Source organism: Nannobrachium achirus (genome assembly GCF_963921795.1).
Source record: "Nannobrachium achirus genome assembly, chromosome: 3".
In the NCBI taxonomy this organism is placed as follows: Eukaryota; Metazoa; Chordata; class Actinopteri; order Myctophiformes; family Myctophidae; genus Nannobrachium; species Nannobrachium achirus.
This window is the reverse complement of record NC_137812.1, coordinates 51,944,982-51,964,867: the sequence shown is the minus strand read 5'-3', so window position 1 is coordinate 51,964,867 and position 19,886 is coordinate 51,944,982. Positions and strand designations below refer to the sequence as shown.

Here is a 19,886-nt window from a genome sequence, read left to right as displayed (position 1 = left end):
CATCAAGCTTCTGTTCTGCACGTGTAGGCTAGTTGCCTCCAAATCATTACCACACAATGGTAACACTTTGAACACATTACTCTTTCTTTCTTGCACGAGTGAGTGACAATCTGTTAAAGCGTTTAGGTTTTCAGAGTGGAAGGCTGGCACTCTCTCCCAAACGCTGTGCTGAACTTTTCTGGTTTGTAAATCTCCTCCTGTCCTAAAACGCACTTAAATGGCCAATTGTTTGTGATAAGTGGTGTACCATGCAGTACAGATAGAGAGGCGGTAACAGGTCCCATTCACTACCACTTCACATATGGTCAACATTAGACGCGGGTCATTAAGCGCATGCTTTTCAAACGGCTTTTCTGTTGTCGTAAGTGTGTTTACGTCCATCCACACACAAAAGCAAGCAATGACAATAGACTCGGCCGTCCCGAACCATCTGGCGATGAAAGTTGAAACTGGTTGGATATTATGCACCAATAACCCGTTCAGACGACAATTTGTAGCTGCTATAGCAGAATTACTGAACAACAATAATTATTGCTATATTATAAAGTTATGTAGGCTACATATCCCCCTTCCCACAAAGTCAGCTTTACGATTATGATTACTTTCTCACTAGAAGCCAGATACACCACACCCGCATGGTGATGATGCCTGGTCAGTGGTCACAGACACGCGATAAATATAAAGCAACTAAATTACACTGGCTCGACCTCCAAAACAACAACGTAAGAGATTTATGAATGAACTGCAGTACGCGGCACCTCACCTAGCTGGCAGGAAGGACTAAAACACCCCGTCTATGTCCAGTCCAAGTGATCGCTTACCTTTGACAGGGTCATGCAAGATGTGTCGGCAGGTGGCAATAATGTCCCCCAGACCAGAGGTGGACGGACGGTGCGTGGACCACCGGACCCCCTGGTTCCCTCCTAGTTTTGCCCCCTGCGGTTTGACGCCAATAAAGGGACAGGTCGTTTTTACACAACAGTCCTACGGTCATTCATGAACCGTTATGAGCGGTGCGAGTGGAGCAGTTATGAGCGTAAAAACACATGCACTGGTGGAGACTGGAGAGCTTTACACCCGTAGTAGACAAGAGATGTAAGTGTGTTTGTGACTACGGATTCATGGAGGAGGATGAAGGGCAGGGATGAGGAGGAGGGAGGGAGGGAGGGAATGGGGACTACTGAAGAGAGGGAGGGGTGGGGCGAGGCATCTCCCCAACAAACATATTGTACATCAGACCTAATGTCTGTTATAATGATCTGCGGCCAGTTCGTGGAGGATGATGAAGTTGACCGTTGACTTAAAGGTCTATCAACACGCAGACAGCAGACTGTGACTTTCATCCCGGACAACAAGGTCACGGTACTTTACAGTTTTGATAGCTTAGTTAAAACATTTATTTAACCCAGTCCAAATAACGCATAATCTCTCAAAGTTTAATTGTCCAACATGGGTTTTATATAGGCTACAAATGGAAATTGTCAACAACCTTAAAGGCCCATTCCCACTGGGCCAGATAACAGATAAAAAAATCTTTTTCTCCAGATATTTTTCCACTCAAAGTGGATGGTAGATACAGATAAAAAAATATCTACCACAGATATTTGCCACAGATACTTTTATCTGTGGCAAAAACATTTTTATCTGTATGTACCATCCACTTTGAATGGAAAAATATCTGGAGAAAGAGATTTTTGTATCTGTTATCTGGCCCAGTGGGAATGGGCCTTTACTCTGTTATGACAGCCTTATGCACACCATAGGCCTACTTGGCTTTCACATATTTGGTACAAACGGCTATATGCTCACACAATGGTTTAGATTCTGCATATTAGAACAAACTTGGAAAAATGTTGCCTTTAGTAGCTTAATTGTGCACCTTCCAGTTAGAATGGAATGATTTGCAAGGCTTGCTGCCCATATCCCACACAAAAATGTACCTGTACATAGCCTCAGAATTCAACTGGATGCAAATGTGTAGGCTAGTAGTAAAAGTAGTATCAGCTGCAGAACTGGATAATTAAGTATTTCATTTCAACTTACCTAAGTAAATTTACAGACACCATTGTGTTTTAAATACTCTGTTAAATCAGGTTAGAGTATTCATCTCATTCAACCTGCTATAAATGTATTATTATAAATGCACCTCCTGTATTGTACTCACCACAGTCACTCACTGGTATCAACTGATGTCTTTAAGTTCATGTACACAAACACATTTAAGGGGATTTGTCTTCCCTTAGAGTTAAAATACAGTCGTTACAGGAAGATTGGAGGCTTTTGAGTAATAGATGACCACTGATTTGAGTATCATCCCTTCACCTCTTATTGTATTCTCAGCACTACACAGACTTCAAATCTAGTCCTACAATGCACTGATCAGAGCAATGCTCACAGAGTTATGGCCATTTGAAATGTTCAACACTGACAGCCGCTGCAGGAGGGAGGGAGGGAATGACACTGGAGAGAGGGAGGGGTGTGTGTGTGTGTGTGTGTGTGTGTGTGTGTGTGTGTGTGTGTGTGTGTGTGTGTGTGCCTATTGTCATGGCAGACCCCCGGAACAAAGGTGCGCCCTGACATCTTACTGCTACCAGGTACAGCAGTAAGATGGGTTGTACTGTACAACATGGCCCCCGGGGTCCCCTGACACAGTAGGGTTAAGTGTTTGTGCCAAGTTTGGTGTGGATCGGAGCAATGGTGCACCTTGCAAGTCCGGATGTTAAATGGTACCAAATTAGAAGCAAATTGTCTCCACAGCCCCATAACACTGTAATCGCTGTCCATAACTTTGTCATGTATCGACAACAGTTAAGAGGAGTGGTTCCAATTTCACATTCATAAAGAGCTAAGATAATACAAATAGAAGCATAGCAAAGAGAGAGGTTAACAGGTTAACTAAAACTGTATTTAATTGGTAGGCCTAAACTATAGGCCTAGCACCAGGAAGGCTCCACTCTTCAAGGTCCTTACCAAGATAACATAGGCCTATTCAATAACAACTGAAAGCATAATGTAGAAGGACACATTCCTACACAACTAAATGTAAAACACAACTTCCCACCTGGTTCCCGGAATGCATGTAATTGTTTATGATTGTGAATAGTTCTTACACTTATAAAAGATTTAACACACAACACAGTCAGATCTGGATGAACGGATTTCATTCAAGCCTAATAAAAAACATGCGAGTGAGATTATTAAAGTCTTTGTGAAAGGTAGATACATGTTTTTGTGAGTATGTCATTTACCTACGTACTAGATTCAACCAAGGCTTTTAGTGGATCGGATTGGAGGACTTTTTAAAATATAAAATCCATCTGTACATTCTTCTCGGTTTTGAAAATAGGTCCCTAAAGCAGTGGTTCTCAAAGTGGGGTCCTTATGCTGTTCCAGGGGATCCCCAGCTAAATGTGTTAATACAGCATCACAATCATTTTAACCACTTTATAAATTGGTTATAAAGAAATAGCGTGTCAATTTGTGCCGCGCTTCCCTTCTTGGGGTCCCTGGCACAAAACATTGTGTGTTTTAAATGGTTTTCAATGGGAACAGTTTTCACACAGAAAGCTGCATGTGCAATGACAACAAAACACTCTGTTCCCATAGAAAACCACTGCAAAAAGACAGCCACATAGGCAGAATCATAATAATTAATAATGTACCTTTTCCTTTTTTTGTCTCTCAAAAATGTTCTCCCACGATTTTGTAACCCATTTTTCACCTGGTGTCTGTCTAATGTAATCCTGGGCACTACACTCTCTCTGCCAACCTGGGACTGACAACGGACTGACCTCATACTTCCTTCTATGAATGAGGGTCCAAGTTGTTTTTACCAGACAGGGGGTAGTTTCCCCATTTGGACTTAGCTTGTGGAAGGAACACGTTATTCCAACCAGTTCCTTTCTCCTCTATCAGGTGCCCTGGCTGGACAGGGGGAGGCAGTATCGAGACCAGGATTACGGCATGTTTTTTGTGAGGGACCTACCTACCCTAGGAGACACAGGGAGAACATGCAAACTCTACACAGAAAGGCCCTTTTGCCAACACGACCTAGGGTATGGGCACTGATGACGCAGTGGAGAGAACACGCCCCCAGCGCCTACAGCGTCCCCTGTGGGAATCTAACCCAGGACCTTCTAGCGGTGAGGCGACAGCACTACCGGCTGTGCCACCATGCCCCCTCATAATGTACTTTTTCCATTCCTAGAAATGTAGAGTCAAAAGTACTGTTACTGTCCATCACTGCTGGCTAGCAAGGTGGAAAGCCAGAGCGTGGAGGGAGGAGATAATAAGCCTTGGCAACAGTGCAGGGCTGCTCTCTGTGGAACACATGGCATATTAACAAGATGTTTGCTGCATGAGAAGTATTCACACTCCTTTCCAGTGGCGTGAGGTGGTTTACCATAACCAGGTGTGAACCGCCTTTATCTCATTTCACATCATTCCCTCACAGGCTCAGCGGTTCTGTTCTGTACTTGAAATGCTTGGACATGTTTGTTGGCTATATAGCTGGTTTTAAAGAACTGCCATTTGAAGTCAGGCAGGACAGGGAGGTGTCTTGTAAACATGCCATGCCATAGACTGATTAAATATGAATCAGATAGTGTTTTATAGAGGGCAATGTTATGTTCCTTCTGAGACCTGACATGTTGTGCATACATTGCAGAATGCCAGGGCCCCTGCTATTAACACAGCTTATCAGACCAGATCTGGCATGTGTTTAGTGTGTGGTGAGACAGTCATGATCCCATTCCAGAGAGCTGTAATGTCCAGACTATACTGCAGTTTTTGCAGTCATTGCTGGATGCAGGCCAGGTAGTGTCTATACTGAAAACACCACCATTTCGGCCTGTCATGATGACCGGCCAGAGGGACCGATGGGTGGGCAGTAGGCACACGTTACGGTCTCGCTTCATGAAGGGCGTTAGATACCTTCGTCCAGTGCGGGCTCCTCTGATTCCCACATGGGACCTCGGCCTGGTGCTGTCAGCGCTTTGAGACTCTATTTCCCTCAAGCACCTTTCCTGGAAGGTGGCGTACCTGTTGGCTATCACCTCCAATAAGAGCATCAGTGAGCTTCATGCACTCTCTCGTGCAGTGTTTTTGGGTGGGTCCTGACAAAATGAGTGTCACCCTACGACCTAACCCCTCTTTGGGTGTCGGCCTACACCCATCCCTCGAGTGAGGGTGATATGCGTGGTGCCTGCAGTGTGCCCACTAAGGGCCTTGGCTTGGACACTTATGTCACCTGGACTCAAGCGAGAAGGTTCTGGTTCAGCAGCTTTCTAAACAGTGACTTTTGCATTGGCTTGTTGATACCATCACGAACACGTATCGGTTGGCCGGTCTGCCTTTTCCTCCCTCTGTGGTGGCACACTACACCAGCGGTGTGGCTACCTCTTTGGCACAGCTGTGGAGGTTCCCGTCCAATATCTGAACACCCTTACCAGGTCCTACCGCTGCCGCGTTAATGTGGTTCCTTCCAACCAAGTGGAACAAGCCGCGTTTTCCGGAAGGGGGTGGTTTACGAGGCTTATGTGTGAGTTTTGAACACAACATCTACGACTATGAGTAGGCTATTAGCAAAACGTGTTTGGAAGAAAACACAAAATCTTGTCTTGCACAAATGGGCTTAAGATCGGTCCAGCAATAACTGGCAAACAGGCAAACAGACAGGAAAATATAATCTTCGTCTTTGGGTCGTCTGGTCTGCCGGAGATAACTACAGGCTATAAAGAATTTAGGTTTGTGGGGCTTACTGTATATCTAGTCGGGAGAGTGTTCGTTATGTTGCCATCCCGTTAGTGTAACCGGGGAAAAGAAACAGTCTCTCTTCTACAAATAAAAACATGACCCTATGTTTCAACACAGACTGTAACAGCAGTACGTACATGTATATTTACACATAGGTTATAATTCTTCCTCTAAGAGTACAGATTCATAGATTCTTTATTCATTTCAACGTGGCTCATAAATTGATAAGTTACACAATATTATACAGAAGCTGGATGCCAGAACCAGACAAAAGGTTGCAAAAAATATCTTTTGTCTTTACATACTTTCTCTCAGTGTATTGCAGCATTTTGTGGAGCAGTATGTCATGAGGGACAAGGTGAAATGGAACAGTTGGTAGTGCTGCTCAGTCAGTGTTTATCAACCAGAGGTTTTCAGAACCAAAAGTGGGTCAGGGAGTGGTCTAACAAGGATGCAGCCAAAGAACTTTACAGAAATATAATTTATGCCTTGGGTCCACAGAAGTTGTGTCCCAGAGTGAAACCAGTTGAGCCACTGGAGTAAAGTACACTTAACTTGGTGAAGAGGTGTAAAGAGAAATGGTATTTGTAAACTCTGGAAATATCTCTGTGAAAGAGGTACGGGGGAAATAGCCCTGCCAGCCATAGTTTTCCCTTGGCTGCAGCTTGATGAATAGTTAATTACCTTTTCCAACTTGAGGGCACAGAAGATAAGCAAGGTTTACCATGTGCTACTGCCTCATTGATGGACGTTTCAACACAGTTACTATACAGAAAGCTCACAGGTTCGATCAAAACAGCCACATTCTGTTTTACATGTCCTTGAAGACACCAAAAGCCTTCTTGATGAGTAATTTTTAGAAGTGAAACCATGAATGGCGGTGAAGGGAAACAATATAAAATATGCGTTTACATTTGCTTCATTGTAACACAATTTCAGATGAAGTTATCTCACTACTTACTTACTGAGTCCTGCTGGGCCACTAACTACAGTATGTGACAACAACACGGTACAGGATAAAACAAGGTTGAACAACATCCGTCAAGTGTATCCTCCTAGGTTGATGGTTTAAGTTGCAGAGATGAATGCACTGAGAATGTGGTTTCATAGAGCTTTCATTTATAACAATCCTTAGAAATCACCTCCATCTTGGAAATAAAATGTACAAACAATTAAAATGGACGACAGGTGACAGCGATGATGAGGGTAAAGAGAAAGAAATGAACATAGCATGGCAGCCTGCAAGAGAAACCACTTTAATATTAGTCCTATCCTTCAGTTTCTCAACTAGTGTGTTAGGACTGGGCCCATCCACTAAATGTCATTTTTGTCAGCCATAATTCCACTTTTCTCTCCCTTTCTTTGTCTTCAGTGCCTCTAGTCTTCATCCTCCTCCTCGTCATCATCTGTTTGGTCCCTGGCATCAATGTCATCTTCATCTTCAACCTGTAAGGAAAGAGGGACAGTCCAACTAGGGTGAGCACAGATACTGCACAGTGATCGTTCTGTTTATACTGAACTATTTATTTTACTACAATTAATGCTGCTTGCACAACTAATGGGGATCCCACCGGATTCAATGCACTACTACTATATTACTATAACCACCACTACAAGTACAGAAACAATACTACAGTGGCGTTACAACCTCCCTCCTAGATAAGTGAGGCATGTGTGAGGTTGCGCTTGAATCAGTTAATTTTGAAACTTGCCAACTTACATCTTTACACCACCATTCAAAATACTTCTATGTCAACAAAAGTCAAAGATCCAGAATCATCTCTGAATCAATCGCCCAATCTGAAGCATGTTAAAACAGTTTGCCCTACAAAGGCAGAGTGCAGTAACTACGTTTTCGAATTTCACCAAAAAATGGGTTTAAAAGTGTTACAGCTTATCAGCCAAATGAGATAAAGATATAAAAGTGATATTACACTGATTGTTCATCTGTTCTTGAGGTAATTGTCCATCCCCCAATATCATGAAGGCTAATTTGACCGTTGGGCGACACAAATAAGTCGGTGTGTCCCAAAACGTAGTTACTGCACTCTGCCTTTGTAGGGCAGAGTAGTTGAACGGGAAATGGGTAGGCCAGCTTCTGTAAACCTAGGACTACAATTATGCAGAGAGCCTATTGGTCAGTCTGTCACAAATAATCATGATTACAATATTAAGCAAACAGTATGGTGGATTATCACTTTAGCCATATTTGTGCTGTGCAGCCCTATGACGGACACTGGTCTTACTAGTAAACACCAGCCATAAGAATAATTAAGGTCTGCGCTAACCGTCTCTCCCAGGTCTTTAAGGCGTTGCTTGAGGCCATGTATCTTCTGGTCCTGATCGGCTAGCAGCATCAGCAGGTCATCCTGCTCCTTCTTGGACTCCTGCACCTCCGTCTGCAGCTTGGATTTCTCCGTCTGCAGGATGGCCACCGTGCTTGTGGCCGAGGCCAGCTGCTGCTCCAGCCCCACCCTGCTCTCTGACAGGCCCCTCACATCCTCCTAGGACAGGGCAGCAAGGACAGTGAAAGAGAGAAAACAAGCATTATGTTTGTAGGCAGTGTTGTAAAGTAACTAAGTACATTTACTTAAAGGGGAAGACCACCCATTTTCAATATTGAAATATGTCATTAATATACCTTAGAGGAGTTGTGTGGAAATATAAAAAAAAGTTCCCCCTCTTCTGTGTTGCCTAGAACTGGGGGATTGATTTTGGGGTTTGTATTGTAAAGTACAATGTGTGATGTCATCAAGTTGTAATTTACAATACAAACCCCAAAATCAATCCTCCAGTTCTAGGCAACACAGAAGGGGGGGAACTTTTTTTGTCCACACAACTCCTCTAAGGTATATTAATGACATATTTCAATATTGAAAATGGGTGGTCTTCCCCTTTAAGTACTGTACTTAAGTACTATTTTCAGGTGTACTGGAATATTTCCAATTTTCAGTACATTTACTCCTACATCTCAGATCCAAATATTGTGCTTTTACTCCATTGCAATTATTTGAAAACTTAAGTACTGGTTACTTTGTAGATTTAGATTATTATTACACAACATACACTAACCACTTCAGCGCTTTATACATTTGCGGCCATTTGAAAATAGACGATCTACAAGCTCACAATGTGTCGCATCTGCCATTTTCAAAAGATTTGTTTAGACATGTTATACATTTGAAATGAGACTTTCTGCATAATCAGTACTTTTGACTGTTGGTACTTCAAGTACATTGGTACTTTTGTACTTTTACTCAAGTCATTTTTTAATTCCTTTTGAACTCCTCTTTTACTTGTAACAGAGTACATCTATACTGCAATATTGCTACTTTTACTTAAGTAAAGAATGTGAGTACCTTTTCCACCATTGCACATAGCAGGGAGAACAATGTAGTGGAAGATACCTAGATTAGATTGGTTGTGGACATACAGTAACAACAATACTGTACTGAATTCAAAGTCCATTCCTTCACTGGCTCCCCCACACACCTAATATGAGGAGGACCCAGAGGAGGAGGCTATAGTCTCTGATAAATATTTAAACGATATCTGGAGACACCAGAGGTCAGGTGCTGCTGTTGTATAAATAATACATTATATTATAAGACCCCTGTCCTAGTAGCTAGGTGAATTAAGGTCATGCAGTGCTCTATAGGGTTTAAGTACAGCAGTATATAAAGATCCTGCTCTCACTCAACCTACAATATAATTTCCACTGTACTGGAACAGTAGGGTAGGTTGCTCTAGTTAAGTGCCTTAATGTGCAGATAGAAATGCAAATATACAAACTTTAAGTTTCTCTGTCTCAGACGTCTGTGCGGCTAATCGGCTCTCTAGTTCCGCCATCTTGGTTGAGTCTGTTGAGCCCTCACTGCTGGGAACAGCTTCTGATGACTGTAAGAGAGGAGAAGAGGCATTATATATACTGTATATATGTACTGTATATGATTGGAAAACCAGTCAGATTGAAAACATTTTTCTTCAAGTTCACCTCCCGTGTTGTCCCCCTGTGGCGGGGCAGGGCCCCCAATCAATAAAATAAATGTCATCTCGGAGTTACTGAGACTAGGGGGACAATGATTTACCATTTTATCGGAACATAACTCGGGCGGCGCAGAGTCGGCTGAAGGTGACTGCAACTCTTGGCACGGTAACTTGCTCGCTTAAGCTCACTTAGCAGAGCCTCTCGTGGCGCACCTCCGTCGGTGAAAACGAGTGCACCTTTTCCAATCTGTCTGGTTTTCCAATCATACAGTAGCGTGTGTATGTGTGTGTGTGTGTGTGTGTGTAGGTTCAATGTGTATGTAGGTTCAACGCAGCACTTGATGCGGTTAAATGAGTCAACCACCCAGCACCAGTAAGTACTCGCCCCAGCTTCAGCTCTCCTCATCAGCTCCTGTCTCTCCGTTTGCAGTTGGCTGATTTCTGCTGACTGGCACTGGACCTGACTCCTCAGCTCTTCCAACTCCTTCAATAATAATAATAATAATAGCATACATACTCACATTTGATTGACAGGTGGATGTCATATATATTGGTTAAAATTGTTAATACCTGCTGATGTAAACATGCACTATGTTTTGTTTGACAGAAAATAATTAAGATTGGACTTTTGGATATTAAATACACAAAAAACGAGTTGGTTTATTTCTATAGCACTTATTAGAAACAATAAATACATTTGTATATAGGAACTAATACATTACATTGTCTGCAATTTCTAGCAGTCATGAATCCCACCTTGAACAGTTCTGTGTGGTCTGGGCCTCCAGTTGAGACTTGCGTTGTCTGTGCCCCCTCTGACGTCTAGAGAAACACACTCCAATCAATCAGTACAAATGATAATTCACAATCACGCTTACTGCATGGCAGTAAAATATCTCATGGCAGATATTCGAGTTACAAATAACATCTTTCACACACCTAACACATCAAGCCATACAGCCTCGCTTTACATGTTTACAAATATCCACACACACAGACATACCCAAGTAAACAAAGAATCATACGTGACACACACAATGCGTGTAGGATATAAACAAACTAACACACCCCGAAAAACACAAAGACTCACACACAACCAAGCCATAATCAACATACACTCACTCACATACAGTACATACTGTACACGTGAACTAACCAGGGTGTCGATGCGTGTGTCTTTTTCTTTGAGCTGTGCCTGCAGCAGTGCGTGTTGTTTGCGTAGTTCCTGCAGCTCTTCTCTGAGCTGTGTCAGTTCCTCCGTCTGAAGGCCGTTGACGTGGGTGTTGTCCGACTGGTTGTTGGCCTGACTCTGGTTATCCTTACCTGAATAACATGTGACACACACTCACAGTCTATTAAACGATTCAAGTCAAAATGATAGGATTTTGATGAGTTTCAAACTATTCCGTCAAAGCCTGAATAGTTTCAAATAATCTGGTGCAGTGATGGTGGAGTGCTGAGGAGAACCCACCCAGTTTAAGCTTGAGGATATTATACTGGTCTTTGTGTTGTTGGATCTGGGCCAGCTGCTGGGTGAGGGTGGTCTGCATTTGTTCGTGCTGAGATGACATGGATGCTACCTGTTCCTTCAGCTCCTGGATCTGAGAGTCCTGCAGGACACAATGGAAACATTGGGTGACTTTATTTAGAATACTCGCTGACTGACATTTAGAACACACATTAAACCGAGGGACGACTGATTGATTGTGAAATGCCTGTGTGGCAGTGACATCAGCCAATCAAGAGTCCAGTCTGACCAATCAGAGCATGATAAATCTGAGCAATAGAGAATGTGATTAATCACTTGTCATTGAAATGAAACTGTCAGAAAATAACTTGACTTAACTGGTAGGACAGAATAGGAACCAGTACCTGTTCTCTGATCAGCTCTTTGTACTGAGTCACGATGCTATCGTGCTGCTCCAACGTCTTCTTCACCTCCTCCTCCTTCTTGTCCTCTTCACTGGACTTGTGCACTGCCTTAGTTATCACACCTGCGGGAAGATTACACAATGCTAAAACACCACCACAGTGACCGCACAACATCATCACCCTGACAACATGAAACCCCCAATGTTGCCTTGTGAAGAGAATCAAATGATCGAAGTTCCATCTCCTGTCCCACCTAAAACATTGTGGGTAAAGGAGAGAATAGGGCACCGCTGAGCTGCACTTAACAATCAAGCCTGAGTTATGCCTTGACATTTCTTTCTTAGAGAAAAGGACACGGAGCATAGAGGGGGACGGACATGCTCCAGACGGAACTGGATGTTGTGATTATGCGGTCAACAGACTATCCAGTCAACCAGTGTGTCCCTACTAACCTTCATTTAAATAAATTACTACTTGTGATAGGAATATTGCTACAGCATGCTTCCTGCATGCTGTAGCAATGACATGGACATACACCATTAGAGACACTAAGCAAAACACTATATAGTAAAGTATATTTATAAACACGACTGACCCTCCAGCTCTTTGACCAGCTTGGTGAACTCGTGGTCAAACAGCATCTGCTCTGGAGAGGGGAAAACCGGCTGAGGTTTCTGGGCTGCTCTCGAGTATAGCTCATGTTTGGTGATGAAGCAGAGCTTCTCCACAAAGTTCTCCTTCCCAATGCGCTTCTCAATGAGCTGCTTCAGCTTGTCTCTGCACAGGACAGGGTAGAGAGAAAGGTTTGAGAGGTTTAAATAGTTAAACCCTATATGCCTAGCTGACTGGGGTCCCCCAAGGCTCTATACTAGGTCTGCTAGCATTTCCCTCTACACCAAATCTTTGACGAAAAAAATGGCGATCTACAAATTCATGTCAAAATGTGATGCATTGTTTTGTTCGCTTGTTCATGTGGTTAAATGCTAGGACTGGGTTTGTCTAAGGAAACACTTCTTAATGTAAAACATTATTAAGGGGGAGATAAAGTGTGTTTTTCTAGGCCATTGTTTTAGTACATTAAGCCACATTAAGCCGTTTCCTTGTAGTGGGTTTCTATGGAGAGGAAAACACTTTGCTTTGTATAGCTTCATCTATGACTACTACTGTAAATACTACTGTAGATAGTGTGTTTTATAAACTTCTGACTGAAAAACATAGCAGCTGCTTGCGATTTACCAATTGAGATAAACAGAGATGTATAGACAAATAGAAATAGTTACAAATAAAGATACATATCGATATAAACAGATAGTGATACACACACACACACACACACACACACACACACACACACACACACACACACAGAGGTACAGCAAGTACAGTATATATAAGAGACATATATAGAGATGATATAAAGTGATAGAGATTGAGACGTCTATCAGACCAATAAAGACCTCACTGAAACAATTTAATAAATAAGCTGTGTAAAGCATGGTTGGAAACATCACACCCTCAGTGAGTGAAGAACATGTGTTCCTGGTGTTGTTCAGGGGGTCCTTACTTGCTGCAGTTTTCCAGTGAGTTGTCATTGTATAAGATACAGATGCCAAGCAGCAATGCACACAGGCCCTGCACCAGCCTTTCATCCTCGCCCAGGTTCTCTGAGATCTGACCCGTCAGCTTCAAGTCACTGGGTTAAGGGTTAATTCTATACGTGGCGTGATTGCAGTGCAACATGTATGCATATTGTTTGTCTTTACCATCGTTTCATTCTTTGTCAAGTTGAGCTTGAAAAAATGTCCATATTTAGACATACTAGTATAATGGGGCATGGCCGCCGTTCGTAACGGGTGGCTGTACGGAGTGGGCAGGTTGTGGAGAGAACCGCTCATTCAATTGACTTTGCACTTGACACTGCACGTCTTGGGTCCTCAGCAATAGACCTACAGTACTAAGTGTTATATGGATTGGATGATTATACAAGCTCCTGTCTGGAGAACTGCTCATCTGATGCAGTGTGAAGTTGATTGGATGAATGGTTCTCAGGACATGTCGAGGACAGCGACAGACAGATGTACAGAGAATCCTGGAAGGTTAGATCAGTGGTACTCAAACTTGGGGTCGGGACCCCCAGTGGGGTCCCCAAATTATTTTGTGGGGTCCCCAGACGATTAGCTTAATGTAAAAAATTGTGTAACGATCATAGCTGTTCATTGCCGATCAAAATTTGGACATTTTGCCGCACCACGCCACAGTTTTAGCCATAAAACAAACATCAGAGATAAAGGGCGTTAAAGATGGGGAAATGCATTGGAGTATACGGAGAAAAACGGCTGCGCGATGCTCTCGGCGTCGACTCGAAGCGACTAGCGGCTAATGGGCTACATCCAGGCGCAGCCCCAACCTAACGGTGATATTTAAAGTTAATACTGTAAATACAGTAAACACGTCAACGCGTCGTGGGCCTCCAGAGACATCAAAGAGATTGGCGTGTAGACACCTCGTGGGCGTCCGATGAGTTAAGTTACTTGACAAAAACTAGACTCTCTGGGTTCCTTTTGGGAGGTCTAAATTGAACTTTACAAGTATGTAACTCTGACAGTATACAAATGAAACCAAATGGACCCTTACGGGTCCATTTGGTTTCATTTGTATATTGTCAGAGTTAAGTGGAGACCATGGCATTTTAAAGTTTGAGAACTACTGATTTAGACCAAAATGCAGGTTTAAATTGAATTCTGCAATGAATCTCTGTATTAATGATTAAACAGGACTTTTTACAAGGCTCCCTCAACTGTATCACGATATATACGATATCTCTGAAAAGGCATATCGTGGAGACATTGTATCGTCTCAACGATAATTATCACCATATCGCCCACCCCTAATTGGGGGTCACGGCCTAAAAAGGTTTGAGAATCCCTGGATCCCTGGCTGTGTACAAAGGATACGAAGGGAACGTTCTCCTGGTTGTGCAGGAAGTGCGTGACGGCGATTGGACAGTTGTTGATCCACGTACACAGCAGCATGAGGAGTCCCACCCTGGTCTGCACTTTACTGCCCTGCAGAGCACAAAACACCCAATGGAAAAACATGGCAACTTTAACAACCAAGTAAAACATATACATCCTCTAAACAGGGAACATTTAATACATTAAGAACTACGACTGCACAGTAATGACTAAATAATGCCTCCTCAATGCATTAGACATTGTGTTGCCCACTTTCAATCTATAGTAGATGCTCCAAATGAGATCCAATGTGCCAAATAGTATTTCACTCACATAATACCAGAATATTACCAATTATTACTGTGGAAACATATAATACCAAACCCATAAAATGTAACTGTGCAGTCCTAGTGGGAATGTAGTGTAGTCCATCCCAACTCATCACTACCTGGGCAACAAGAACTTCTTAATGCAGTGATTTAGATTAAATCAAATGAAAGACAAAATGTCTGTCGGGAATTTCCGATCAGCTTTGTTTTTCCTTAGAAAGACAATTCTCATTTCATATAATTTGTTACTGTGCAGTGGCCCATTCGGACCCATTTGATTTAATCCAATCAGGAAATATATATATATAAAAAGGTATATTTATAAATAAATTATGATCAAAATGAATGCCCTTAAACAGAAACTGATGCACTGATGCTGGCAAAACAGCAGCAAAGGACAAGGAACGCAGTAAAAGCAGATATTTTTAAACATAGAAATATTCATTTTGTTGGCATCGTAGGAGTTTTAAACGATGACTTTTCCTCCCTGAACCAACTGCCGGGGGGAGGGTGGGGGGGGGGGGGTGTCTCTTTGCATGTGACTGCAGCCCCTCAACAGAACTATAAAAGCTGTCCATGCTGTGTCACTTTACACCATTAGTGGTTAATTTAGACGTCCACAATACAAACAAAATTAATCAACTCAAAAAGGTTAGTCTGACCATGCATGCAACCGCAACCGTTTCCAAGGGGCGCAGATCTCATTACAAATTGGGGGAACCACAGACATGGATTTTTTTTTTTATCATTCACCACTTCCCCCCCAAAAAAAAAGAAAAAGAAAAAAGAAAAAGCATTGTATTTTTATGCAAACACACAGTGCCAGTCTTTGCCATTTCGAAGACCATTTCAGAAACGGACAGCAATGACGCCACAAAATGTCATCCATCTTTTAACACTTAATAATTAATTACTACTAGTAGGCTCTTTTACTGGAGGTTTTAGCTACGGGGCCCTCACACTCAGGTTGCACCTCCAATCTGACCAATATGTCCATATTTGGAGATCTCTGTATTTGTCAGTCCTTGTCCCTTTTATACTCATATATGGCGATCCCTGATGTCATCAGTATATGCCAATATATGGGCATGCCCCCTTTGTTCCCATTTTACAAGGAGCTGATTGATCCTTTCTCATCTTATGATTTTCTGTGCAGCACTTTGTAAACCTCGGTTGTAAAATGTGCTATATAAATAAAGTGGATTGGATTGGATTGGATCTTGTGTGGAAGGCAGCAAAAATCCAATACTTAAATGTAACCTTTGATTGACAGGTGATACACACATGGCAAGGTATTAACAATCAGAACTTGCAGATTACAGAGACATTCTAAGGCCAGAAATCCATTCAGAATTCCGTGCAGTAACATGCGCTGTGCACACATGCTCAGTGATTTATACGTGAGGTTATAAGGAAACTGCATTCCCTTTATTGGGAGGGACAACTTCACGATAGAGGGTAGTACGGGTCTGCCCGGAATCGATTAACCGATTGCCGAACCAAGCTGTTTCGGGTCTAAAATATTGACATGTCCCTTGGGCAAGGGTGGATAAGGTCCAATTACTGCAGATCTCGTTCGGGGCATTCCAAAAAGTATTTACCCGGAACCGTAAAAAAAATTACGTCTAAAATCCACATTGTCTCTTCAACTTGAGGGGGTGTGTCCAAAACACAGCGCATGCACACACACATGTGTGCATGACGCAACCCTTCGCTGCCACTCTCGGAGAGGCGGGGGAGGTGCGGTCAGCCCTCTATAGTAGATGAGAAGAAGACCGGTCTCAAAGTAATGGTTAATATAAGCATAATATAGCATCGGACACAGTACGGGTCTAAAGTCCCTGCCAGATTGGGAAATCTTGCACCGGCTTCATTTAGCATCGGATCCAATCATTGTCTGTGCCATTTCTGGCCGGGGCTAGCAAATAGAATTTTTATTGGGATATTCGGTTCGGTCCAAATATCCTCGGTTCCGTTTCGGCACTGGTCTCATTTTTTGGACCTGTGCTACCCTCTACTCCACGACCCCCTGTGATCTGCGCCCCTGACTGTTTCTGATGTCATACTAACAATTCAGCAGACAAATTCATATATTTTTTCATCTAAGGCACATGCAAAGCAAAAGCCCATTTTGTGTTTTGTTTATATTCTTATATTTTGTTGGGGTCATTTATATGCCTAATACAAAGCAAGCAAAATGTAATGCAGCTATGTCAGAGAAAACAGTATCCATATTTTACGTCTTTAAAATGAATGGCTCCAGTGAAAATATCTATGGACATATTGTATATAACCGCCCATTATACACATAGTCTCAATACACTGTTGAGGAAAATGTTACATATTTTCATGGCTCTACATTATTACACTATTGTGTTGGACCCAACAACAACAAATGGAAAATAAATAAAAATGATTGTGTGTGTGTGTGTATATATATTATATATATACCATATATATATATATATATATATATATATATATATATATATAAGAGTGAAAAGCACCCATCAGCAATGGCATTCTGAGAAACATTATGAAGTCACCTTTTCCGATTTTGCCTCCAATTGAGATGTAATGGAAAAAAATAAGTTCCAGAGAGAAAAGAAAAAGTATGAAATATTAATTGTATTAATGTGGCAAGTTCTACAAGTAGACACACCGAGATGAAAAGTAGGCATATAATAATAATAATGATAAATAACTTGTTGAAACAAATGGCCTTCAAGTGAATACATATGCAAAAGTGTTCTAGTGCTGCGTCACCCTGCCACCTACAGCACAGCAGAGAAACAACAGAGAAAATATGTCCCTCCGAGCAGAAACAAGCTGCATCACAGCCTTTCAGAACACAGACAGGTCCCTGACGCCTGATTTGTACTTTGCAACCAAGTACAAAACAGTGTTGTTTTTGACAACAACATTTTATTTAGTTTTAGTCATAGTCTTTTTAATAAAATGTCATTTAGTTTTAGTCATAATTTTGTCACCTGAAAAGTTTTAGTTTTAGTCAAATTTTAGTCGACTAAATATCATAAGATTTTAGGCGACTAAATCTATAGTTGATTTAGTCAACTGAAATGTATTTTGGCAGGCCCTGATGACATCTTAATGACTGATTTTACACTTGGTTGTGTGCAGAAAATAGCAGATCTACAAGCTCGCGACGCGTTGTGAGCTTGTAGATCGGCTATTTTCAGCACACAACACCTGAGAGCAACCAAACATAAAATGACTCTCTTCTCCACTAGTCCCTTCCTAACGTTTTAGTTCTAGTTTTTATTTTGTTGACGAAATTGTCAATATATTTAGTCTTAGTTTTAGTCATCACAGCTTAGTTTTTATTTTGTTTTTATTTCGTTTTCGTCAGTGAAAAAAGCGCAGTCGACAAAGAATTTTCGTCATAGTTTTAGTCGACAAAATCAACACTGGTACAAAACCATGCATTATGTTGTCAAAGATCACAACAAGGGGGTGAAAAGATCATTAATATCAGGGTTCAAATAGACATTTGGAAAAGTTTCTCTGTACCCCTAACTTAATGTTCAATACACTACAGCTTAGTGAAAGGTTGGGCTTAGGCTTGTGACCAAACGGTTGTTGGTTAAAAATCTGGGCTGGGAAAGGGAATGAGAAACACTCTCCTCTAGCAAAACACTTGTCATCAAGGTGTTTTCTTAAATGCATTATTTCAAAGTCAGGTGACGTTGAAACATCAGCCCTGCATTTATGGATTAAAAACAGGGAGTAAGATGTACTATAAACTGTGCTGTTCTTTTGAGTGCTCCCACTTTTATCACCTTTAATTAGTCCATTATTGGAAACCATCCCAATTAACTCCTCCCATCTCCCTTTTGTTTGTTGTAACGTAAAAGTGCACTTGAGCAATTAAAATTCGCAATTGCCTCAAGGGAGCTGCTATGTGGCCAACAATAGAAGTATTTGTGGTCACTCAACTTTCCCTGATTAAATAAAAGTTTGAAACAAAGCAACTTGCAATAAACAAAAGTGTTTTAATCTGAGTGGAGGAGTGCACCCGTGAACCCCCCTTTGCCAGAAGGAAGTGGGGAGCTGGCTCAAAGCCACAGATGAGCGTAAGCACAGGGAAGTAGGGCTGAATAATAAACAAGGAACCCAGATCTCTCCCAACACACACACACACACACACACAAAACAAGGAGCTGACCTTGCTACTGATGCCAAAGCCAAAACAACCAGGGACAGGTGCTGCCCAAACACACACTCACACAAATACACACTTTACTCACCCGTCGGTTGATCTTATCACCCTGCAAAACCACAACGCAACATTGATCAAGTCCACATGCACCACAGTCAGGCAGAGAACACACCAGCACTGCCCAGCCAGGCCATCACGACACAGTTGACAAGAAATGTGCACTGAATAATTCTAGGTTTTGTTTTCTTTAAGAGGCCTGTGAAGGACCGTTTTCAGACTACAAAAGGAAAGATTGTGGTGTTTGCAATACACCTTGTAATACTAATAATACTCTATCACAGCGGCAACTAGGCATTTCCTCCATTTGGTCAAGGAAATCACGTTAAAAGGATTTCCTTTTGCTGTCAGTTCCCCAGTTGCACACCAAAAACGTTACTCCAAAACTATAGACGTATAAATGTGCTTTTGTCAGTACTAATCAGATTTCCCCTCAACCCTCTCCAAATAAAGGATGTAACATTTTCAATCCAAGTTATAATGCACACAATCACAATATGATGGTGCTACTGCATTTACAGCATTTAAGGCAATAGTTTTGAGTACATTTCCACATTCCTCCCATTTCTTTAATACTCCCAACACATAAATGCATAATTAAATTGTAGTAATAGGGGGACTTTTGACCCACTGGACATTACTTTAGTTTGAGATGGCATGGTGTGGATAAGCTGATGGATCTGAACAACGCTTAAGTGTTAATTTCTTTCTTTGAGGAAAGCAGACTTGCATTTTCCACCAAATGAGGACTTG

General features: G+C 41.9%; 2 protein-coding genes across 4 annotated transcripts in view; both read right to left on the bottom strand.

Moving 5' to 3' along the window:
• The window catches only part of coro2aa (coronin 2Aa), a 50,410-nt gene extending 49,494 nt beyond the window's left edge, over window positions 1-916 (bottom strand). Inside the window, exon 1 of one of the 2 annotated variants that reach the window (XM_080722070.1) lies at window positions 822-916. In XM_080722070.1, coding sequence (XP_080578196.1) covers window positions 822-836 — 15 coding nt within the window. In that variant the 5' untranslated portion in view covers window positions 837-916. The other variant, XM_080722071.1, reaches the window with a different exon arrangement.
• Window positions 917-5,931: 5,015 nt separating this feature from the next.
• uso1 (USO1 vesicle transport factor) overlaps window positions 5,932-19,886 on the bottom strand; it is a 30,399-nt gene continuing 16,444 nt past the window's right edge. For both annotated transcript variants that reach the window (XM_080722067.1, XM_080722068.1), the window contains 11 exons: window positions 14,568-14,678; window positions 13,178-13,296; window positions 12,209-12,390; window positions 11,614-11,735; window positions 11,213-11,351; window positions 10,898-11,064; window positions 10,498-10,563; window positions 10,127-10,225; window positions 9,547-9,651; window positions 8,043-8,258; window positions 5,932-7,200 (listed from right to left, as the gene is read on the bottom strand). In XM_080722067.1, the coding sequence (XP_080578193.1) occupies window positions 7,132-7,200; window positions 8,043-8,258; window positions 9,547-9,651; window positions 10,127-10,225; window positions 10,498-10,563; window positions 10,898-11,064; window positions 11,213-11,351; window positions 11,614-11,735; window positions 12,209-12,390; window positions 13,178-13,296; window positions 14,568-14,678 (1,395 nt within the window). In that variant the 3' untranslated portion in view covers window positions 5,932-7,131. The remainder of the gene's footprint in view (window positions 7,201-8,042; window positions 8,259-9,546; window positions 9,652-10,126; window positions 10,226-10,497; window positions 10,564-10,897; window positions 11,065-11,212; window positions 11,352-11,613; window positions 11,736-12,208; window positions 12,391-13,177; window positions 13,297-14,567; window positions 14,679-19,886) is intronic.